At 41.3% G+C, this 18,051-nt stretch overlaps 1 protein-coding gene across 3 annotated transcripts; it reads left to right on the top strand.

Annotated features, from left to right (window-relative positions):
• The first annotated feature begins 5,913 nt into the window (after positions 1–5,913).
• On the top strand, positions 5,914–17,492 carry LOC131227105 (uncharacterized). Of its 3 annotated transcripts, XM_058222813.1 has the most exons (3): positions 5,914–6,067; positions 16,098–16,238; positions 16,488–17,492. In XM_058222813.1, the coding sequence occupies exons 2-3, from the start codon at positions 16,110–16,112 to the stop codon at positions 17,409–17,411; spliced, it is 1,053 nt and encodes a 350-aa protein (XP_058078796.1). In that variant the 5' UTR covers positions 5,914–6,067; positions 16,098–16,109; the 3' UTR covers positions 17,412–17,492. The 3 variants fall into 3 exon arrangements, with proteins under 3 accessions (XP_058078796.1, XP_058078797.1, XP_058078795.1); XM_058222814.1 differs by lacking the exon at positions 16,098–16,238 and having other exon boundaries at positions 5,917–6,067; XM_058222812.1 differs by lacking the exon at positions 5,914–6,067 and having other exon boundaries at positions 15,998–16,238.
• The last annotated feature ends 559 nt before the right edge of the window (positions 17,493–18,051 follow it).

Below are 18,051 nucleotides of genomic sequence, written 5' to 3'. Positions count from 1 at the left end.
GCTTATCCAAAACTTTTATAGCCCTCAAAAAGTTTTTAATGGTCAATCATTTATTCAACACTGGTTCCTATGATGTGGTCCACTTGAGATTGGGATATACCTCGTTTTTGTTCTCATACCCTAAAATGATCTATAAAAATAGATCGACCACATTGATGAAACACATACATCATGGTTGGCCCACATAGCACCGACCACCAGTCATTGGATGGTGGCATGGAGTAGCCAATCCGTTTAGGGATAAAACACTAAGTAAATATCTAATCTATTGTTTTTTATGGTGTGGTCCACCTGAGATTTTAATCTGCCTATTTTTGGATCATGCTTTAAAATGAGCAAAAAAAGTGAATGGATGGCATGGATAAAACACATATATCAATGTGGGGCCTATAGAATATGTTACACTAACTAATTGCACATGATTAACTAAGTACCCTCATAGCATACTACTGAGTAAACTCTACGTCCCTCACGGCCCATCTATTTTCAGCAATCGAGTTTAGGACATGAGCTCAAAATTAAAGTATGTCCAAAGTTCAAGTGGAATACACCAAAGGAAAGGGCACGAGTAAAGTATATCCAAAGTTCAAGTGGACTACACCAAAGGAAAGGGTATGAGCCCAAAATTGAAGTACATTCAAAGCTTAGGTAGACCACACCAAAGGAACACAATAGAATAACTGCGTCTACATTACAGTGAGGTTTATTTGTCATCTAGTCAGTTTATAAAGTTACAAATAGACCTAGGCACATCTGACCCGATCCGGTAGATCCGACCCGATTAGACCCGATCCGATCTGTTCCGAACTGAACCGACGGCCTGGATCGGTGCGGATCGAGTAGGGGCCCTTCAGATCCGACCATTTAATAATCAAGATCAGGTCGTGGTTAATCCGGACCAATCCAATCCGAAAACCCGATCCGAATGGAACCAGACCAATTTGATCTGGCTCGATCCGGAGTGGTTCATATCGATATTTCTACTTTTTCCTATGGTATGGTCCACTTGAGCTTTGGATATTCATCAATTTTGGGTTCAACCACTAAAATGATATGGAAAAATGAATGAACGGTGTGGATAAACCACATGCATTCAGGGTGGGCCCTAACAGAGTTTACTCGGTACAATAAGAGAATTTGCCCGTGTACCACACAAAGCTATATAGCAGTAGCTAGCTATAGGTATGTGTCGTGCGAAGACGAGCGCTGACGCTCCTTAAGCTCCGAGTTGTACGAACGGTGAGAACAAAGTTATATGGCCCCACGGTGATGTATTTATCATATCTACACCGTTCATATATTTTTAGAGATTATAATAGAGCATTATCCAAAAAATGAATCATATCCAAAGATCATCTGGACCACACCGCAAATAACTACTGAGAATGATTTTCACCGTTAAACAATTCGTAGGGCCTACCATAACGTTTATTTTCCATCCAATCTGTTCATAAGGTCACAAAGGCCTGAATTAAGAGGAAAAACAAATTTCAAATTGATCCTAAAAGGGTTTCAATGGTTGACGTTCAATCACCACAACTTTTTTAAGTGTGGTCCACTTGATAGTTAGATTTGTCTTATTTTTCATCTCAAGTCTTAAAACGAGCTCGCCAAATGTATGGACGGTTTGGATATAACACATACCCCATGATGAGACCCGCAGAACTTGCTAACATTACACCATGCACGACACTTTCATACGTGCACGTAACAGCTGCTAGCGTGTTGTGCGCGTCACATAGAGCTGGGCATCGGACCGAGTTGGATCGAATTCGGTCCAACTCGACTTGATTCGAAATTTGTAGGGTGTGACCCGAACTCGATCAGAACCGGTACCGGATCCAGGTCATCGGACTCGAACAGATCCGAACTCTGCTGACTTAGAACCGATCCGTGTTCGACCCGGTTAGGAAACCCGAGTCGGATCAGATTGGGAAAGGTTCGGATCATTCATTTTTTCAACGGTACGAGAATCATTATTCTCATTGTTTCCTATGGTGCGATATACTTAAAATTTAGTATCAACCCCTAAAATGATATGGAAAAATTAATGGACGGTGCAGATGAACCAAAAAATTCAAGATGGCCCTCACAAAAGCTCACACTAGCTCCCTGAAGAAGCTCTACTTATAGCTTTATGAAGAAGCTTCACGTGACCACGTCTCATAGCTTCCCGAAGAAGCTTCAAGTTCAAGTACAATGCTATCAATCGGGTGTACTAGCAAATTAACAAAAGAAAAAAAAAACAAAAAACAAAAAACAACGTACTGCTTAGCTGACACCAGCTATAAGCAGCTCTAGGGACGTGTCGTGCGAAGACGAGCACTGACGCTCCTCGAGCTCCGAATTGTACAAACGGGTGGGCCGCGGATTAGACTACTAAAGTGACGTCACCAAATTCTGTGGGCCCACTATGATGTATGTGTTGTATCCACACCGTCCATCCATTTTGAGATATCTAATATGAACCATAGAATGAAGCAAATAAAAATTTGTAGTGGACCCCACCACAGAAAACAGTGGGGAGAGTGATTCCCACCGTTGAAACTATCCTACGGCCCATCATAATGTTTATTTGAAATCCAACCTGTTCAAGAGTTTTAAAGGACATGAAAGAAGGGAAAACACAAATATCAGGTTGATCTAACACTCTTGTGACTTTTAGAAGTTTTTAACGGTGGGCGTCACTGTCCCACTGTTTTCTCTGCTGGGGTCCACTGGAGCTTTGGATTTAACTCATTCTTTGGATCTTGCCCTAAAATGATCTCTCCAAATGGATAGACGGCGTGGATACAAAATATACATCATGGCGGGGCCATGTACCTTTGATCTCATTTGAGCTGTTCATACAACTCGGAGCTCGAGGCGCGTACGTGCTCGTCTTCGCACGACACGTACAGCTTGTCAGCTGTGCAGCTGGCGTGAGGGACGCGGATTAGCTACTAACAGGTTGGAAGCCGATTGCGTACTGAGTAACCTCTGTGGGGTCCACCGTTATTTATGTTTTTTATCCACTCCGTTCATCAGTATTAACAGATAATTTTAGGACTTGAGCCCAAAACGGAAGCATATAAAAATCTCAAGTGGACCACACCACAGGAAACAGTGTGATTGAACCTCTACCGTCGAAAATTTCTTGGAGGCCACGGAAGTTTTGGATCAAGCTGATGTTTGTGGTTTCTCTTTATCCATGTTTTTGTAATCTTACCAATGTGTTGGATGACAAATAAACATTACTGTGGGCCTTCGGAAGGTTTCAACGGTGGAAGTCATTATTCCACACTGTTTCTTGTGGTATGGTCCACTTGAGCTTTGGATTTACTTCAAATTTAGGATCAACCCTTAAAATTAGTAGGAAAAATTTATGGATGGTGTGGATAAACCACAAACATTCACAGTGGGCCCAACTGAATTTACTTAGTACGATAAAAGCGTATAGGTGTAACTCAGTGCGTAATCCAATTTCTGATAATTACATATATAGCAGGTCTTAACTCCAGCGGGTTGGACCGTAAGTTACGGTACAACTAGCAGATAACTTTCACCCTTTCATGTTTGTACAGCATCCAAACCATCCAATAGGTTGGCACTAACATGATGATCTCCTTAGAAATAAATATTCCATATCTAATCATCAGGTGGACCACATTTACATTTTTCTATTCATCAATGGCTACACATTATTCTCATGTGTGGCCCATTTGAGGAGCAGATAGGGTTGATTTCTGCACCAGATGAACCCGATGATGGTTCTAACTTCCAAGCTAGTAGATCTGATTATCTGACTTAGGTTAGGGTTTAGAATCGTTCGGTTATGGACTTGGGGAAAAGAAATAAAAAAAAAAAAACAAAAAAGCATACCCGTCTTCTTCGAATCAGTGACGGCCGGACTCGTTGCTGTGGGGTTAGAAGAAGAGAGGATCGAGGGACGGCCAGACTTGTTGCTCTGGGGTTAGAAGAAGAGATGATCGTTCAACGGATAGGGTCAGAAAGAAAGAGGGTAAAAATTCGTTCGATGGGTAGGATAAAAAAGAAAGAGCGGTAAAAGTATTAGGATAAAAAACTTAAAAGTTATATATACAGGAAATACTCGTTCCGGATCGGGTAGGATCGGTTCGGGTCAGATTCATTTGGTTCGAGTTTTGGGTCGGTTCGGTCCGGATGGACCACGATCCGACATCGATCCGAAAGACGGTCGGATCTGATTGATCTTACTCGATCCGCACTGATCCAGACCGTCGGTTCGATTTTAATCGGGTCGGATCCACCGAATCGGGTCAAGAATGCCCAGCTCTAGCGTCACATGCCATTGTACTTCTTGATCTCCGAGTTGTACGAACGTCTCAAATGAGATCCATATTACGTGGGCCCCACGATGATGTATTTATTATATCCATACCGTTTATCCATTTTTCGTGATTATTTTAAAGTATTTGGAAAAAAAAATGAATCATATCTAAAGCTCAAAATGGACCACACCGAAAATAGCAGCGAAGATAATGATTTTCACCGTTAAAAAAATCGATTCTAACCCAATCCAATCCGACTCGATTTCCCTGACCGAGTCGGACTCGGTTTGGGTCAGGCCAATCATGCAATGGATCGGTTCGGGTCAAATATCCCAGGCTCGGTCCCGGATCGGATCGGGTTTGGGTCAGCCTAGGTAGCTTTCCGACCGAACCGAGTTGGACCCAATCTGATCCGACTCAGTCCGATGCCCAGCTCTAGTTACAAAGGCATGGATGAACGCCCCCAATAAGTAGCATCAGATGTTCAATTCCTACTTCTTTTGTTTTTTTGCATGTGGTCCATTTGAGCCTAAATTAGGTGTACAGACGGCTTGGATAACACACGTACATAATAATAACGGTGGTCGAGTTTATTCAATACAGTACTCTTCCCAGGACGCGGAGCCAGATTTGGAAACTGATTAGCTACTCCCTGCCACTAGCTCGGTGCTCTGCGGGCCCCACTATGAAGTACGCATTTTATCCACGCCGTTCATCAATTTTTACAGATCATTTTAGTGCTTAATAGAAAAAATGAGACGGATATAAATCTCAAGTGGACCACACCACATGAAAACAATAGTGATTGGATATCCACCATTAAAATCCTCCAAAGGCCCACTGTACTGTTTATTTGACATCCAATATGTTAATTAGGTCAAACATACCTAAATGAAGGGGAAAATAAACATATATCAGCTTGATCCAAAACTTTTATGAAACTTTTATGGCCTCCTAAAAGTTTTTAATGTTCGGCGTTCAATAAACACTGTTTCCTGTAATGTGGTCCACTTGAGATTGGTATATAAATAATTTTTGGGCTCATACTATAAAGTTATCTATAAAAATAGATGGACGGCATGGATGAAATATATAAATCATGTTGGGGCCCACGGAGCACCGACCATCGGCTAATGGCTAGTGGCAGGGTAGCAGCCAATCCGTATCCCGCGGATTTACCGTGAAAGCCTTTCAACAAGTACAGCGCTGGAAAGTTACGTGGGGCCCACCGTGATGTTCGTGAGAAATCTACCCCGTCCATCCGTTTTGAAAGCACATTTTAGTGTAATAATTAAAAACAAGGCAGATCCAAAACCCAAGTAGGCCACACGAGAGGAAACAGCGGGGATTCAGTTATCACCGTTGAAACGTTCATATGGACACAAAAGTTCTATATCAGGCTAATGTTTTTTGTGTTTTCACTTAATCCCAGTGGGAATAACCTTATAAACGGCTTGGATGGCATATAAACATCGAGGTGGATACAACGAAGGTTTCAACGGTAGGCATTTCTTTCCCCAATTTTCCCTTTCGTGTGGCCCACATCAGTTTTGTATCCGCATTATTTTTCATTGAACGTACTAAAATGAACTCAAAAAACGGATGGACGGGGTGGATTCCCCACAAACATCACAGTGGGCTCCACTTGGCATTCCAGCGCAGGAACTCCTGCGAAAAGGCTTTCGAAAGGAAATCCGCTTCGGAGTCTATTTCAGAGTATATAAAGACAAGTTGCAGTGCAGCCGTAGAGAGAGAGAGGAGGAGGAGAGGAAGAACAGGTATGATTTTATTTTTATTTTTCCGATTTTTAAAAAATTTATTTTTTAAGAAAAAGCTCTCGCATATTATCGTGGATATCGGTATCGTACTTGAAAATATCGCCTTCTATCGTCTTATCACCGATACAATCCGTAGACCGATAGTACTGATAAATTCAGGTTTCAATTGGGTGTTATCTAGAAAGCCTATTGATATACAAGTATAATTTAATTTCGTTTGAAGTAATACTTATACAGAATCCCACATTGTTTTGTCTGTGCTGCTACCAATCAAGAAAGTTACATTATCCGTGAAGATCAAGAAACTCTAATTTTATTAACTGACCATGTATTAGCATCACAATGCGGCTCCTACATGTTAGAGTTTATTTTTTAATTCTGTTGTAGGTGAGGTTACTTTGGATGTGGGCCGTTCTTCATGCAGGGCCCAACTTCGAAGTGGGTTATCCATCGCAGGGCCCAACTTTGAAGTGGGCCGTCCATCAAACAGGATGGACCTTGGATGTGGGTCATTCATCATTAGTGACCGACATTCGACATGAACTGTCCTCTTGTCAGGCCCACCTTGAATGGGTCATCTATCATGTGGGACCCACCATCAATGTTATTGTACATCACGTGGAGCCCATCTTTGATGTGGATGGTCTATCTTGTGGGCCCACCTTCCATTTGAGCTGTCCATCATGCAGGCCCACCTTGGATGTGGGCCATTCATCATTAGGGGGTGACCTTTGATGTGGACTATCCATTGTGTGGGGCCTACCTTGGTGTGAGTCATCTATCATGCGGGGCCACCTTCAATATCCACCACCCCTCATGTGGATCCCACCGTTGATTTGGACCGTCCATCGTGTGGACAATCCATTACAAGAGCTCACCTTGATGTGGGTCATCCATAACGCAGGGCCTACCTTTAACGTCAACCGTCCATCGTGTGGTCCCCACCTTTGATGCAGACCATCCATCATGTGGGGCCTTCTTTGTTATGGACCATCTATCACATGGAGAGAGAGAGACTTAAATAAATAAATAAAAACTTGTAGAGATAATCACATATGTTACTTATATAGAGAGATAGAGAGGTAAAAGTTTGAAAAGCAAAAAATAAAACTATAGGAATAATCACATATGTTACTTTTACAATGGTGTTTACCAAACTAACGTAAGTTAAAAGGCAACTTATTAACTTATATAAGTTAAATTACTTATTGTGTAGTATCCAAACAAGCCCTTAGTGTTTGCGCACACATAGTTGCTTATCTCACACGGAAATTAGAGGAAAGCGTTTGCTTAGTTATCTACATAAAGAGCAAAGTCCTATTGCATGTTAAATAGACCATCCCCAATAACTTTTGTTAGAGGAATGGCTAACATTTCTTTCTTTCTTTGGTAGCTGACCAACTACAATCTCTTCATGCCTCATGTTAAATAAGCTTATTTCTTAACATAGAATCTCTAAAATAAGAAAGCACTTAAGTGAGAAAAATCTAAGCAATAACATAGAGATATGAAAGAAAAAACAAATTTCTAGTACAGAGACGTAAAAGAGAAGGAAACTAGAGATGGGCTAGAAAAGGATGGTGGTGGGTCTTTTCTTGTTCACACATGTGGAGCGTGTGCATGTGGGATGTGGGGCGATTGGATCAAAATGAGAGGAGAACGTACTCTTGGTTACTTATCTACATAAAGATCATAGTCCCATTGCATGTTAAATAAATCTCGAATAACTTACATTAGAGGATTGGCTAACATTTCTTTCTTTCTTTCTTTGGTAGCTGCCAACTAGTCTCTTCATGCCTGGTGGCATCTTTCATATGGTGATACTTAATATGCTTTCATCCAGCATATTATATGTGGTCTTTCATAGCCTTACAGAGGCTGTAAACTTTGACCCCTATGAGCATACTATTAAAACTCTTGTGAGCATAATATTAAAACCCTTCTCACATTAGTGAATGAAACAGAATGCAAATGCTTACCTTGCCGAAGACCCATGGATTTTTGGATGAACATTGTTACAATTCCAATGGCTAAAATTGAGATAGAAGCAGTGGAAATGCATTCTTTCATCCATCTTTCTTCATCCTTTCTTGAAAGATGAAAGCCATCCTCGAGATAAAGAATGAACTCCCACTTTATGTGGCTATAAGCCTTTTTTGTCAATCTTGCACAAGATGTTTGGCTCAACACTTTCTCCCCATAATGTATGCATTGACCTGAAAAGGTGAGATACCCTCAGTCAGCCTTCTTTTGCTTTTGCTACAATCATGGGAAGAATCCCGGCAAGAATAATAGGAAAAACTGAGATAATTAAGAAAAACTTTCATAATTATAATTTTAACCCCTTTGCAGCTATCTTGTTAAGAGTCCCCGCAAGACTAATAAGGCAGATGTCTTTAACCTCCACTTTCTCTATTTAATGATAAGCATGATGAACATAACACTAACACTTTTGATCCATCAGGCCTCATCATGTAATTTATTCAATGTATCACCTTTCACCACTTTGCAATATTGATGGAAGAATGCGAATGAGAATCCTTCATTGAAATCTCTTTCAAATTGATCCACTCACTTAGATGGAATGGGGTCAAAGTTAGCTCCCTCCCTATAAAGCTGCATGTGGTACTCGATTGTTTGTTGATTTCCTCTCTCTTCAACTAGATTCTCTCCCACTTTGACATTCTTTACTGCATTTACCCTCCTCGCATTTGCAATTTGGTGGAGAAAAGTACACTATTGTCCTCTTCTCTTGTGTTTCCCATCTCGTAATTAAAGGGGTCTCAATCTTCGTGTCCAAGGGATTTCCTCTATTCTAGTTATATCACGGAAGTCCTACAACACAATCTTTTATTCTTCTCTATACATGCATCTAATCTCCCCATGTATCCAACTATTAGGGATCTCTTAGGGCCTGTTTGGACAATGGTATTAAGTTGTATTAAATGGGATTGCGTTACTAATCCCACTTTGAAATTCGGAATGGCATGGTTGGAAGGAGTGTGAGATGGGATTAAAATTAACTTTGTAGGCTTTGGAAAATGAGCCTTGTGTTGGAAAGTGTGAGATGGGATTACTAATCCCACGGATGATGGATTTTTGCTTCATCCAGGTTCAATCCAAATGCAATTTGAAAGTAAATCTTGGGATTTATTTTTTAATGCATACATTCCAAATAAACCCAATCCAGGGACAATACCTTACACATGCATTTATTGTAACTTTTACAATTCCATCCACCTTAATCCCACCTAATGCAACTGGCCAAATAGGCCCTTAGGATCTCTCTCCATTCCTCCATTCTTTTAAACCTTTTTACACTGTCTTTAATTCCTTTTTGATAATTTTATGCCTTTTGGGAGAGCTTGAATCCCTCCTAGCCAAACACCTTGATACCTTTTTTCTAAAACTCGGCCATCTTAGCCAAACATAGAATTTCCAAACATTTTAAATTGAAATGGATGTGGACTCCAAGAAGTGTCCAATGTTTTAAGGGATTGAGATTTAAAATTGTGTTTCATTAGAGCACCTTGAGAAATCCCCACAGAATGTTCCTTCATTGCAAAATTAAGAATCTATCTAAAATGCCGATGAGCACCTAGAAAACTGCTCTTGTTTTCCTTGCCCACCCACAAATGCATTCAAAACCATCTTTGTGCAAAGTAAAACAAACCGTCGCTAAGAACTCTCTAACATTTGTTTTTGCTATAGTTGTCCTTGTATGACAGAGAGGCAATCATTTTTGAATGTTGAATATTTGAACAAAAATAATAAAACTTAAGCAACTTAACACAAAAAGCATCAGGTCCCTACTCATGGTTGTGGTAGACTCACAAGAGTTCAACACTAAGGTCATGGGTTTGAGTATCTATTGTGGTGTGTGGGGTGTGAGGGTGTGTATAAAAAAAGCATGGACTCCAACATGTAAATCTCCTCTGTTGGTGTCAGTTATCTTGTTACTAACTCTCATCATTTTGGAGATTGTGTTATGAATTTAAAATAGGACTAAAGCTTTGAATTGGCGATTTAGGGCCTCGTTTGGATACCCCCAAATAAGTTCGTTTGGATACCCCCAAATAAGTTACTTTTTTATTTTTATTTTATTTTATTTTTTTATATACTTGTGTTAAATTATTGAGTTACTTTTTCTCTTAAGTTAGTTTGGTAAACATGATTGCAAAAGCAATTTAAGTGCTTAAAGCTACTTATCCACACATACATGGTCCATATCAAAGGATGCCCCACATGATGGACTATCCACATTGAAGGTGGGTCTCACATGATGGGTGGTCCACATGAAAGGTGGGCCCTACATGATGGATCGCCCAATGTTAACGTGGGCTGACATAATGGATGGTTCAAATCAAAGGTTGGCCCCTAATGATAAATAGCCCACATCCAAAATGGGCGGGTTTAATAGATGACCCACTTCAAAGGTGGGGCCCACACGATGGATAGTCCACATCAAAGGTGAGCTCCACATGATGGGCAATGGACATTGAAGTTGGGCCTCGCATGATGGATGGCCCACATCAAGGTTATGATGAACAGTCCACATCAAAGGTCGGCCACTAATGATGAATGGCTTGCATCCAAGGCGAGCCCCGCATGATGGGCAACCCACATTGAAGGTGGGGCCCACATGATGGACAATCCACATCAAAGGTGGGCTCTGCATGGTGGGCAATTAATAATGGTGAACCCCACATGATGGATGATCCACATCAAGGTAGACCCCGCATGATGGACGATCCACATCAAAGGTTGGCCCAAATGATGTGTGGCCCATATCCAAGGTGGGCCTCACATAATGGACGGCCCACAATGGAGGTGGGGCCCATATTATGGACAATCCACATCAAAGGTGGGCTCCACATGATGGCTGGTGGATATTGAAGGTGGCCCCACATGGACAATAACATTGATGGTGAGCCCACATGATGGATGACCAACATCAAAGGTGGGCCCTACATAATGGATTGTGCACATTAAATGCCGTCCCCCAATGATGAATGACCCACATCCAAGGTGGGCCCCACATGATGGACAACCCACATCAAAGGTGGGGCCCACATAATGAATGGTCCACATCAAAGGTTGGCCCCACATGATAGATGGTGGATGTGAGAGGACCAGATAGACTTGAGGGATAAGTACTTGTGATGTCATAAACCAAACATGCTTTTCTATTTTTTGTATGTTGTTTACCAAACGTACTTACCTGCTACATAAGTAGAATCCAAGATAAGCTGCTTATGCCTTATCTAAAGTAACTTACGATCCAAATGCCCCCTTAAAGTGAACAAATAGTCAAGTGGGTTCAATTGAAAAGAAATGTAAAAATAAATTTGGGGCTAGACATTTGGTTCTGTCTAGTTGGGTTTAGTCATCTACTCTGCCAAGGTTTCTAAAACATTATTTGAGAGGGACTGATATGCATTGTCCTTGGAATGGATGAAACCTTTAGGCTATCTATCTAATCACTCTAGGAAGGTGTTAGAGAGTTTATATCTTTATAACTCCATAGGGTTTCTCAATCAGTAAGAAAAAATCATGTCCACAATATAAAGGATCTTCATTTGCAGAATGCCAGTTAAGCTTCTTTGGGGCTACACTGTTGATTCTGTCTAATTGGGTCAAATCATTCACTATAGCATGGTTTTTGAAATATTCCTTAAAAAGGGATCCTTACCTAAGGATCCTTCAGGTCTTCTAGAAGGTTTTCTATCATTCTAGGAAGGACTACCCCTGCAACCATATGGTGTATACATCGTCCTTTGTCCTTAGAATGGGTGAAACCTTTAGGATGTTCATCTCTTCTGTTGATGTTGTTAAAGAGTATGTCTCTTCATAACTCTATTAGGTTGGGCTAATTCTCTTAGTCAGCAGGTAGTCGAAGCTTCGAAGTTTTCAAGTGAATCAGTTTAGGAAAATATTTATTTATTTATTCTTTTTGAAAGGTAATGTTTTTTTTTTTTTTTTTTTTTTTTTGTTTTTTTTTTGTTTTTTTAATGGAAGAACCCAAAACAACTTGCACACTTACAAACCATCCCACGAGATGGGTAATAGAGGGCACTCAACAAAACCCTTTAAATTAGAGGCCCACTCTAATGCGTTCAATTAACCCTCCTGAAGACCTACATAGCTAGCTCATTCCGATTGTTCCTCTCTTCCCGTAGGACCCTAATGCTGGCCAAAAGGGCTAGTCTCCAAAGCATCCTGCCTCTTTTTCCGATCTCACATCCATGTCAGGCAAGAAAGAAGCTTTCTATCGAACCTGGCATGACCAATGATGTTCCGAAGATTGTTTAAAACCTCTTGCACAACTCACCAACAAAAGGGTAGTGGATGAAGATATGATTTACTAACACCTCTCTCTATATACACAAAATACAAACATTGGTGATCACCGCCCTCCTCTTTTCGAGTTATCAATAGTGAGCACCTTTGTGTGTACTACCTACCAACCATGCCACCACTGTAACCTCGGGAGGAGCCCCGTAATGCAAAACAAAGGAGGCGTGATGAAAGCTTGGGAAGAACCAAGGTTCGACCTATAAAATGATCTAACCGAGAACTGATTTAATTTTTATTTGTTCTATGTGAACGAATCCCATTCACCCAAAGAGGGGTTGATGCCATTGAGCCACTTCAGCAAGTTGATGAACTCACCCGCCTCCGATTCTTACAAATTCCTCCTGCACTAAGGAGTGTACACCACCTCTCTGCGTGTAACTGAGTAACACCTGACTATAGTTAAATTCGCCACCAGGGACAAGCTGGCTAACCTTGGGATCTCCATGGAGCATCGTCTCCCTCAACCATATGTCATCTCAAAATTGAATCCTTGTCCCATCACATAAAGAAAATACCAATCCCTTCTATGAAACTGTTTCCCAACTTGAAAATCTATTTCCACATCGTTAAAGCTCTATAAAGAGAAGTGCCCCTGATGCAGGACAATTAACCACTTGCTCTAAAAGCTCAAACTGTTAGAGTATGGCGAATTAATCCCTTTATCTCATAGCCCAGGCCTCACATCTCATGGGTTTAGGACCTCGGCCGAACCCCCTTCGTGGGCCCCAAATCACATGGGCCGCCCACCCCGAGTGTGTCCCCGCATCCCACGGGCTACCCCACTCGAGCCCAGTGTGAAATGCGCATTAATCACCCCTGGTGAGGAGTCTCGAACACGAGACCTCCCCCGTGGGCCCCAAATCACATGGGTCACCCACCCCAAGTGTGCCCCTCCATCCCACTAGCGACCCCACTCGAGCCCAGTGCGAAAATGCCCCTGCATTAATCACCCCCTGTGAGGAATCTTGAACACGAGACCACCCGCTCTAATACCAATTTGATGTAGGACAATTAACCATTTGCTCTAAAAGCTCAAACTGTTAAAGTATGACGAATTAATCCCTTTATCTCATAGCCCAGGCCCTACATCTCATGGGTTTATGACCTCGGCCGAACCCCTCTTCGTGGGCCCCAAATCACATCGGTCACTCACCCCGAGTGTGCCCTTGCATCCCACAGGTGATCCCACTCGAGCCCAGTGTGAAAATGCCCTTACATTAGTCCCTTGTTTACCAGCCGCCTTCCTTTGCACCATACTTGCGAACTATCATCTCTTTCAATAAGCATATCTCTTTCAACCTGAATTTCCATAACCATTTTTCTATTAACCCAAAGTTAATGGGTTCCAACTTCTTTATTCTTGCACCCCTTCCTCAAATGGCTTGCACGCGTCTTTCCACTTTGTCAAATGGAAGTAGCTCTTTGCCATATAAAATCATGCCTAAGTTTCTCCAAGCTTTCGAGCACTACCTTTGGGCACTTAAATAAGCACATGAAATATAGTGGTAAGTTTGATAGAATTGCCTTGATTGACGTCAAGTGTTGACATTTCCATCGAGAAAACTTTCTTTCGACTACAAGTTCTCCACTGGCTTACTAGTGCATAATGGAAGACCAAGATACGTCGAAGGAGAAGATCCTACCCTATTGAATGATGCATTCTTGAATCCATCCATTCCATCATTGGCCACCCTCTATCTTGCTAAGCACGTAATTCAAAAAATCCCAGTCCACATGATCATAAGTTTTTTCAATATTAGCTTGTAAATGATGTCTTTTTCGACATCTCGATTGTGCAAGTTGATACATTAATGGGCAATTAAGGCACTATCCAAAACCTATCTCCTTACTACAAAGGTGCTTTGAACATTAGAATTGACAAACACAAGTACCAACTGAAACCTGCTCACCAAAATGTTAGCTAGAATCTTATAGGGCCCTCGTACCAAACTATCTGCCTAAAATCCTTCAAGCATTCGGCCCCTTCCTTCTCAGGGATTAAGGCAATAAAAGATGGCACCCAACTTCGATGCATCTCCCGTTCTTGAAAAGCTCTATGATGAAGGTCTAGACGTCACCTTTGTCTACCTCCCAAAACACCTAGAAGATAGCCATCAGAAAGTCGTTTGGCGCTGGTGCTGGCGCCTTGTCTCTTCCCAAAGCATCCACTGCCCGCCTTTACTCTCTCCTTAAAGGCCTGACGATCAAGACAAGAAGCCTTTTCTTCAGGAATAACATTAAGAGCAATGTCATCTAGCCTCAGTCACACCCATTCTTCACTTCAAAGGAGGTCCTTACAGAATTGGACGACAACTCCAGGCACCTTTGACTTTGCCTCCACCCTTCTCCCATCTGCCACCACATTACTGACCCTGGCACTCCATATACCGTGAAAGAACTTCATATTCTTATCGCCCTCATTGGGCCATGTAGCTCTCGTTTTCTGGTGCAATTTAAATTCATCTTCTTTCAACTGCTTTTTGTAATTTATGCAAGATTATCTTGCTTGGATTTCTCCTCAACCAACAACCATATCAATTGTCCTAGACATTGGGTTAAGACTTGAATGCCCAAGTTTGCCTAGTTTGTTGATGTATTGCTGCATTGTCTTTGTATTAATGATGATTACCTTTTGGAAAAAGAAGTGTCCAACAGAGTCGATCTTGAGGATAGCAGTCACACACAAGAAATAAGAGACAAAACAAGAGAAATAAGAGGAAAGATAGAACTCAAAGAAGAGATGGAGTGGTAGAAAGTGGAGATATTGAAGGGAGGAGAAGAAGAGAAGGAAGAAGGAACGAAGAAAGGAGATAAGTGTTAGGGCAACAAGTTGTTGTCTTAGCCAAAAAGACACACATATATTAACTTGAGAATAACATATAATGCTCCAAAGGAGTACATGTATAGCAACACACGACCACATGTATTTCTTACACCACCTCAAGCTAGAGCATGGATATATAGATCATGTCCAGCTTGGAACACATACGAAGAAGATGATAATGATCAACTTGGACCACAACTCTCATTTAACCACAAAATGTGGAATACACAATCTTTAATTGCTGCTTGTCTGTAGATTGAGCTTCCATCATCTGTTGAACCTCCATTAAGTATTAAACCTCCATTTACATGTACGATCCTCTAAAAGACTGGTGTAGCAGGCATGTGTTTATTTCTTATAAAGTTTTTCCTGCAGAAATTCCAGTGTTTTCCACCATTTTCACAGCTCGGGTCTTCCACCTAAATGAAACACCAGCACAAAAAATTTATTGTGTATGCTCACAAAATGTCATAGGCGAACATTCTGTCGTCTGGTGTTACTTTCACAGAAAAACTTTTGTGCTCTACAGTATGATATCTGAACACATGCACTAGTTTAATTTGAAATGTCCATATTTTGATCCTCAATTTAAATGTACCATCAGCCAAAAATTATATTGATGTGTTTCCATGAATAATAGATTTGAGGATATTAGTTCACCACTTAACTGAATAATAGCCAACAATTCTAATTTAGAAAAGACATTAGTACTGTTCGTAGTTCAAAAAAATGTCTGATTTAGGTTGAAAGAAAGCGTGATTTGATGCAATTTATATGAGTGTCAATGTATTAACTATAACAGCGTGCCAGAGTAAAAAGCAACTCTCTTTGTATCCATTACTTTTGCAGCACTATACTTCGATGGAAAGAAGAGAAAAGAGAAGAAGGATGAAAAGAAGAGAGAGAAAGAAAAGAGGAAGTAAGAGTGAAAGAGAAGAACCACACCATCCAGTTGCAGATCTATTTGTCCAACCCAATCTGCCTTGTCCGGTATGCAGATCCTGCTACTTTGAACAAGAACTCGACTCAGTCGAATTTTCCAAATTGACTTCACTTAACTGAGTTTTGTACAAGACTCATCGAGACACTCGATGCAAACGAGTATTTCAGTCGAGCCATCCCTTCTCTGGTTGGGTTGAGTTCTTTCAAGATTTTAAACTATGGGTTGAAACTCTAGCAGTCAATGGTCTAATGATGAAAAAACCGAGTAACATTGTTTTTCTTGGCAATTTTATGCAGGTAATGAAGATGGAAGCCAAGAAGTCCCGCATGCCTCCCTATGGAGCAGCCCCGTGGCTTGTCTTTTCTCATGGAAAACGGGAAAGAACCAAAACCTTCTTCAATGTATCTGAGGGGAATTACTATGTGAGAAACATACCTGAGATGCGCCGATCAGAGTGTTTTGCCTCTTGCTATGGCTGGTTGGTGATGCTGAATAAAACTAGTGACGACCTTTTTCTTCTCAACTCAGTCTCATTGCAGAAAATCCAGTTACCATGTTTGAGTGAAAGCTATAGTTTTAATCTGTGTGTTCTCTCATCGCCTCCAACTGATCCTGATTGTGTGATTTTATGCATTGTTTTTTCAACTGATTTTTTTATATATTGTCATCCGGGCGATGACAAATGGATCAAATTGAAGTATAGAATTCCGAAAAAGGAAGCTTCCTTTCGGCAATTGGTCTCCTGCAATGGAAAATTATATACTTATGGTTTTGGTAAGCTTGGAATTATTGATGTGAATGCTGATCATCCGGTAACATGGTTGGAAGAATTAAAGGAGCCGGAGTGGCCACGATTGGTTGTAGGAACAAGAGATACTCTGGTGGAATCTCACGGCGATATCTTTCTAGTTCGGCAGGGTGTGCTTCCACTTGTACCACGGGTTCCAAGAGTTGAGGTTTGCAAGATGGATTTTGATAGAATGGCTTGGGTAAAGGTTGATACTTTAGGTGATCGTGTGCTGTTCTTGGGCAGGGACTATTCTATATCTTGCTCTGCATCGGATTCAGGATTGAAAAGGGATTGCATTTATTTTATGAAGCCAGGTGATACAAATTTATATGTATTTCACTTAGATAGAGGGACTATTTCTGCGAAAGTGCCTTGTCCAAACGTTCGTTCACCTTGGTTTGAACCTTTTTGGGTAATGCCTGCAGTCTAAAACCTATGTTTTTATGACAAACTCACTCACCTTACGTTGTTTAGAATACAGTAGAGTTTCGATCTTTATTATTATTAATATTATTATTAATACCTTCCACCCACTCTCTCTCTCTCTCTCTCTCTCTCTCTCTCTCTCTCTCTCTCTCTCTCCCTCAAAGGTCGTTCCGCATGATCTACATTGAAGGTGGCTCACATTACAGGTGGGTTCCACAAGTTGGTAGCCCCACATTATGGATGGCCCAAATCAATGTGGGCCTTACATAATGGACAGTCCACATCAAAGGTCGGCCCCCAACAATGACTGGTCCTCATCAAGGTGAGCCCTTCATGATGGATGGCTCACATTGAAGCTGGGGGCCCTACATGGACTGTCAACATCAAAGGAGCGCCCACATGATGGACGACCCACTTCAAGCTGGGCCTACAAATGGATGGTCCACATCAAAGGTCGGCCCCTAATGATGAATGGCCCACATCCAAGGCCTGCATGATGGACAACTCGCGTTAAATGTGGGCTCCACGTTGGTGGTGGATATTAAGGTTGGGTCCACATGATGGACAATCATGATTGATGATTGGTATCAAAGGGGCCTCATATGATTGATGGACGACTCATATCAAAGGGGGCCTCACATGAT

The sequence above is a fragment of the Magnolia sinica genome, chromosome 15 (genome assembly GCF_029962835.1).
Source record: "Magnolia sinica isolate HGM2019 chromosome 15, MsV1, whole genome shotgun sequence".
NCBI classification, from domain to species: Eukaryota; Viridiplantae; Streptophyta; class Magnoliopsida; order Magnoliales; family Magnoliaceae; genus Magnolia; species Magnolia sinica.
Note: the sequence above shows the minus strand (reverse complement) of the source record. Positions and strands in the feature narration are given on the sequence as shown.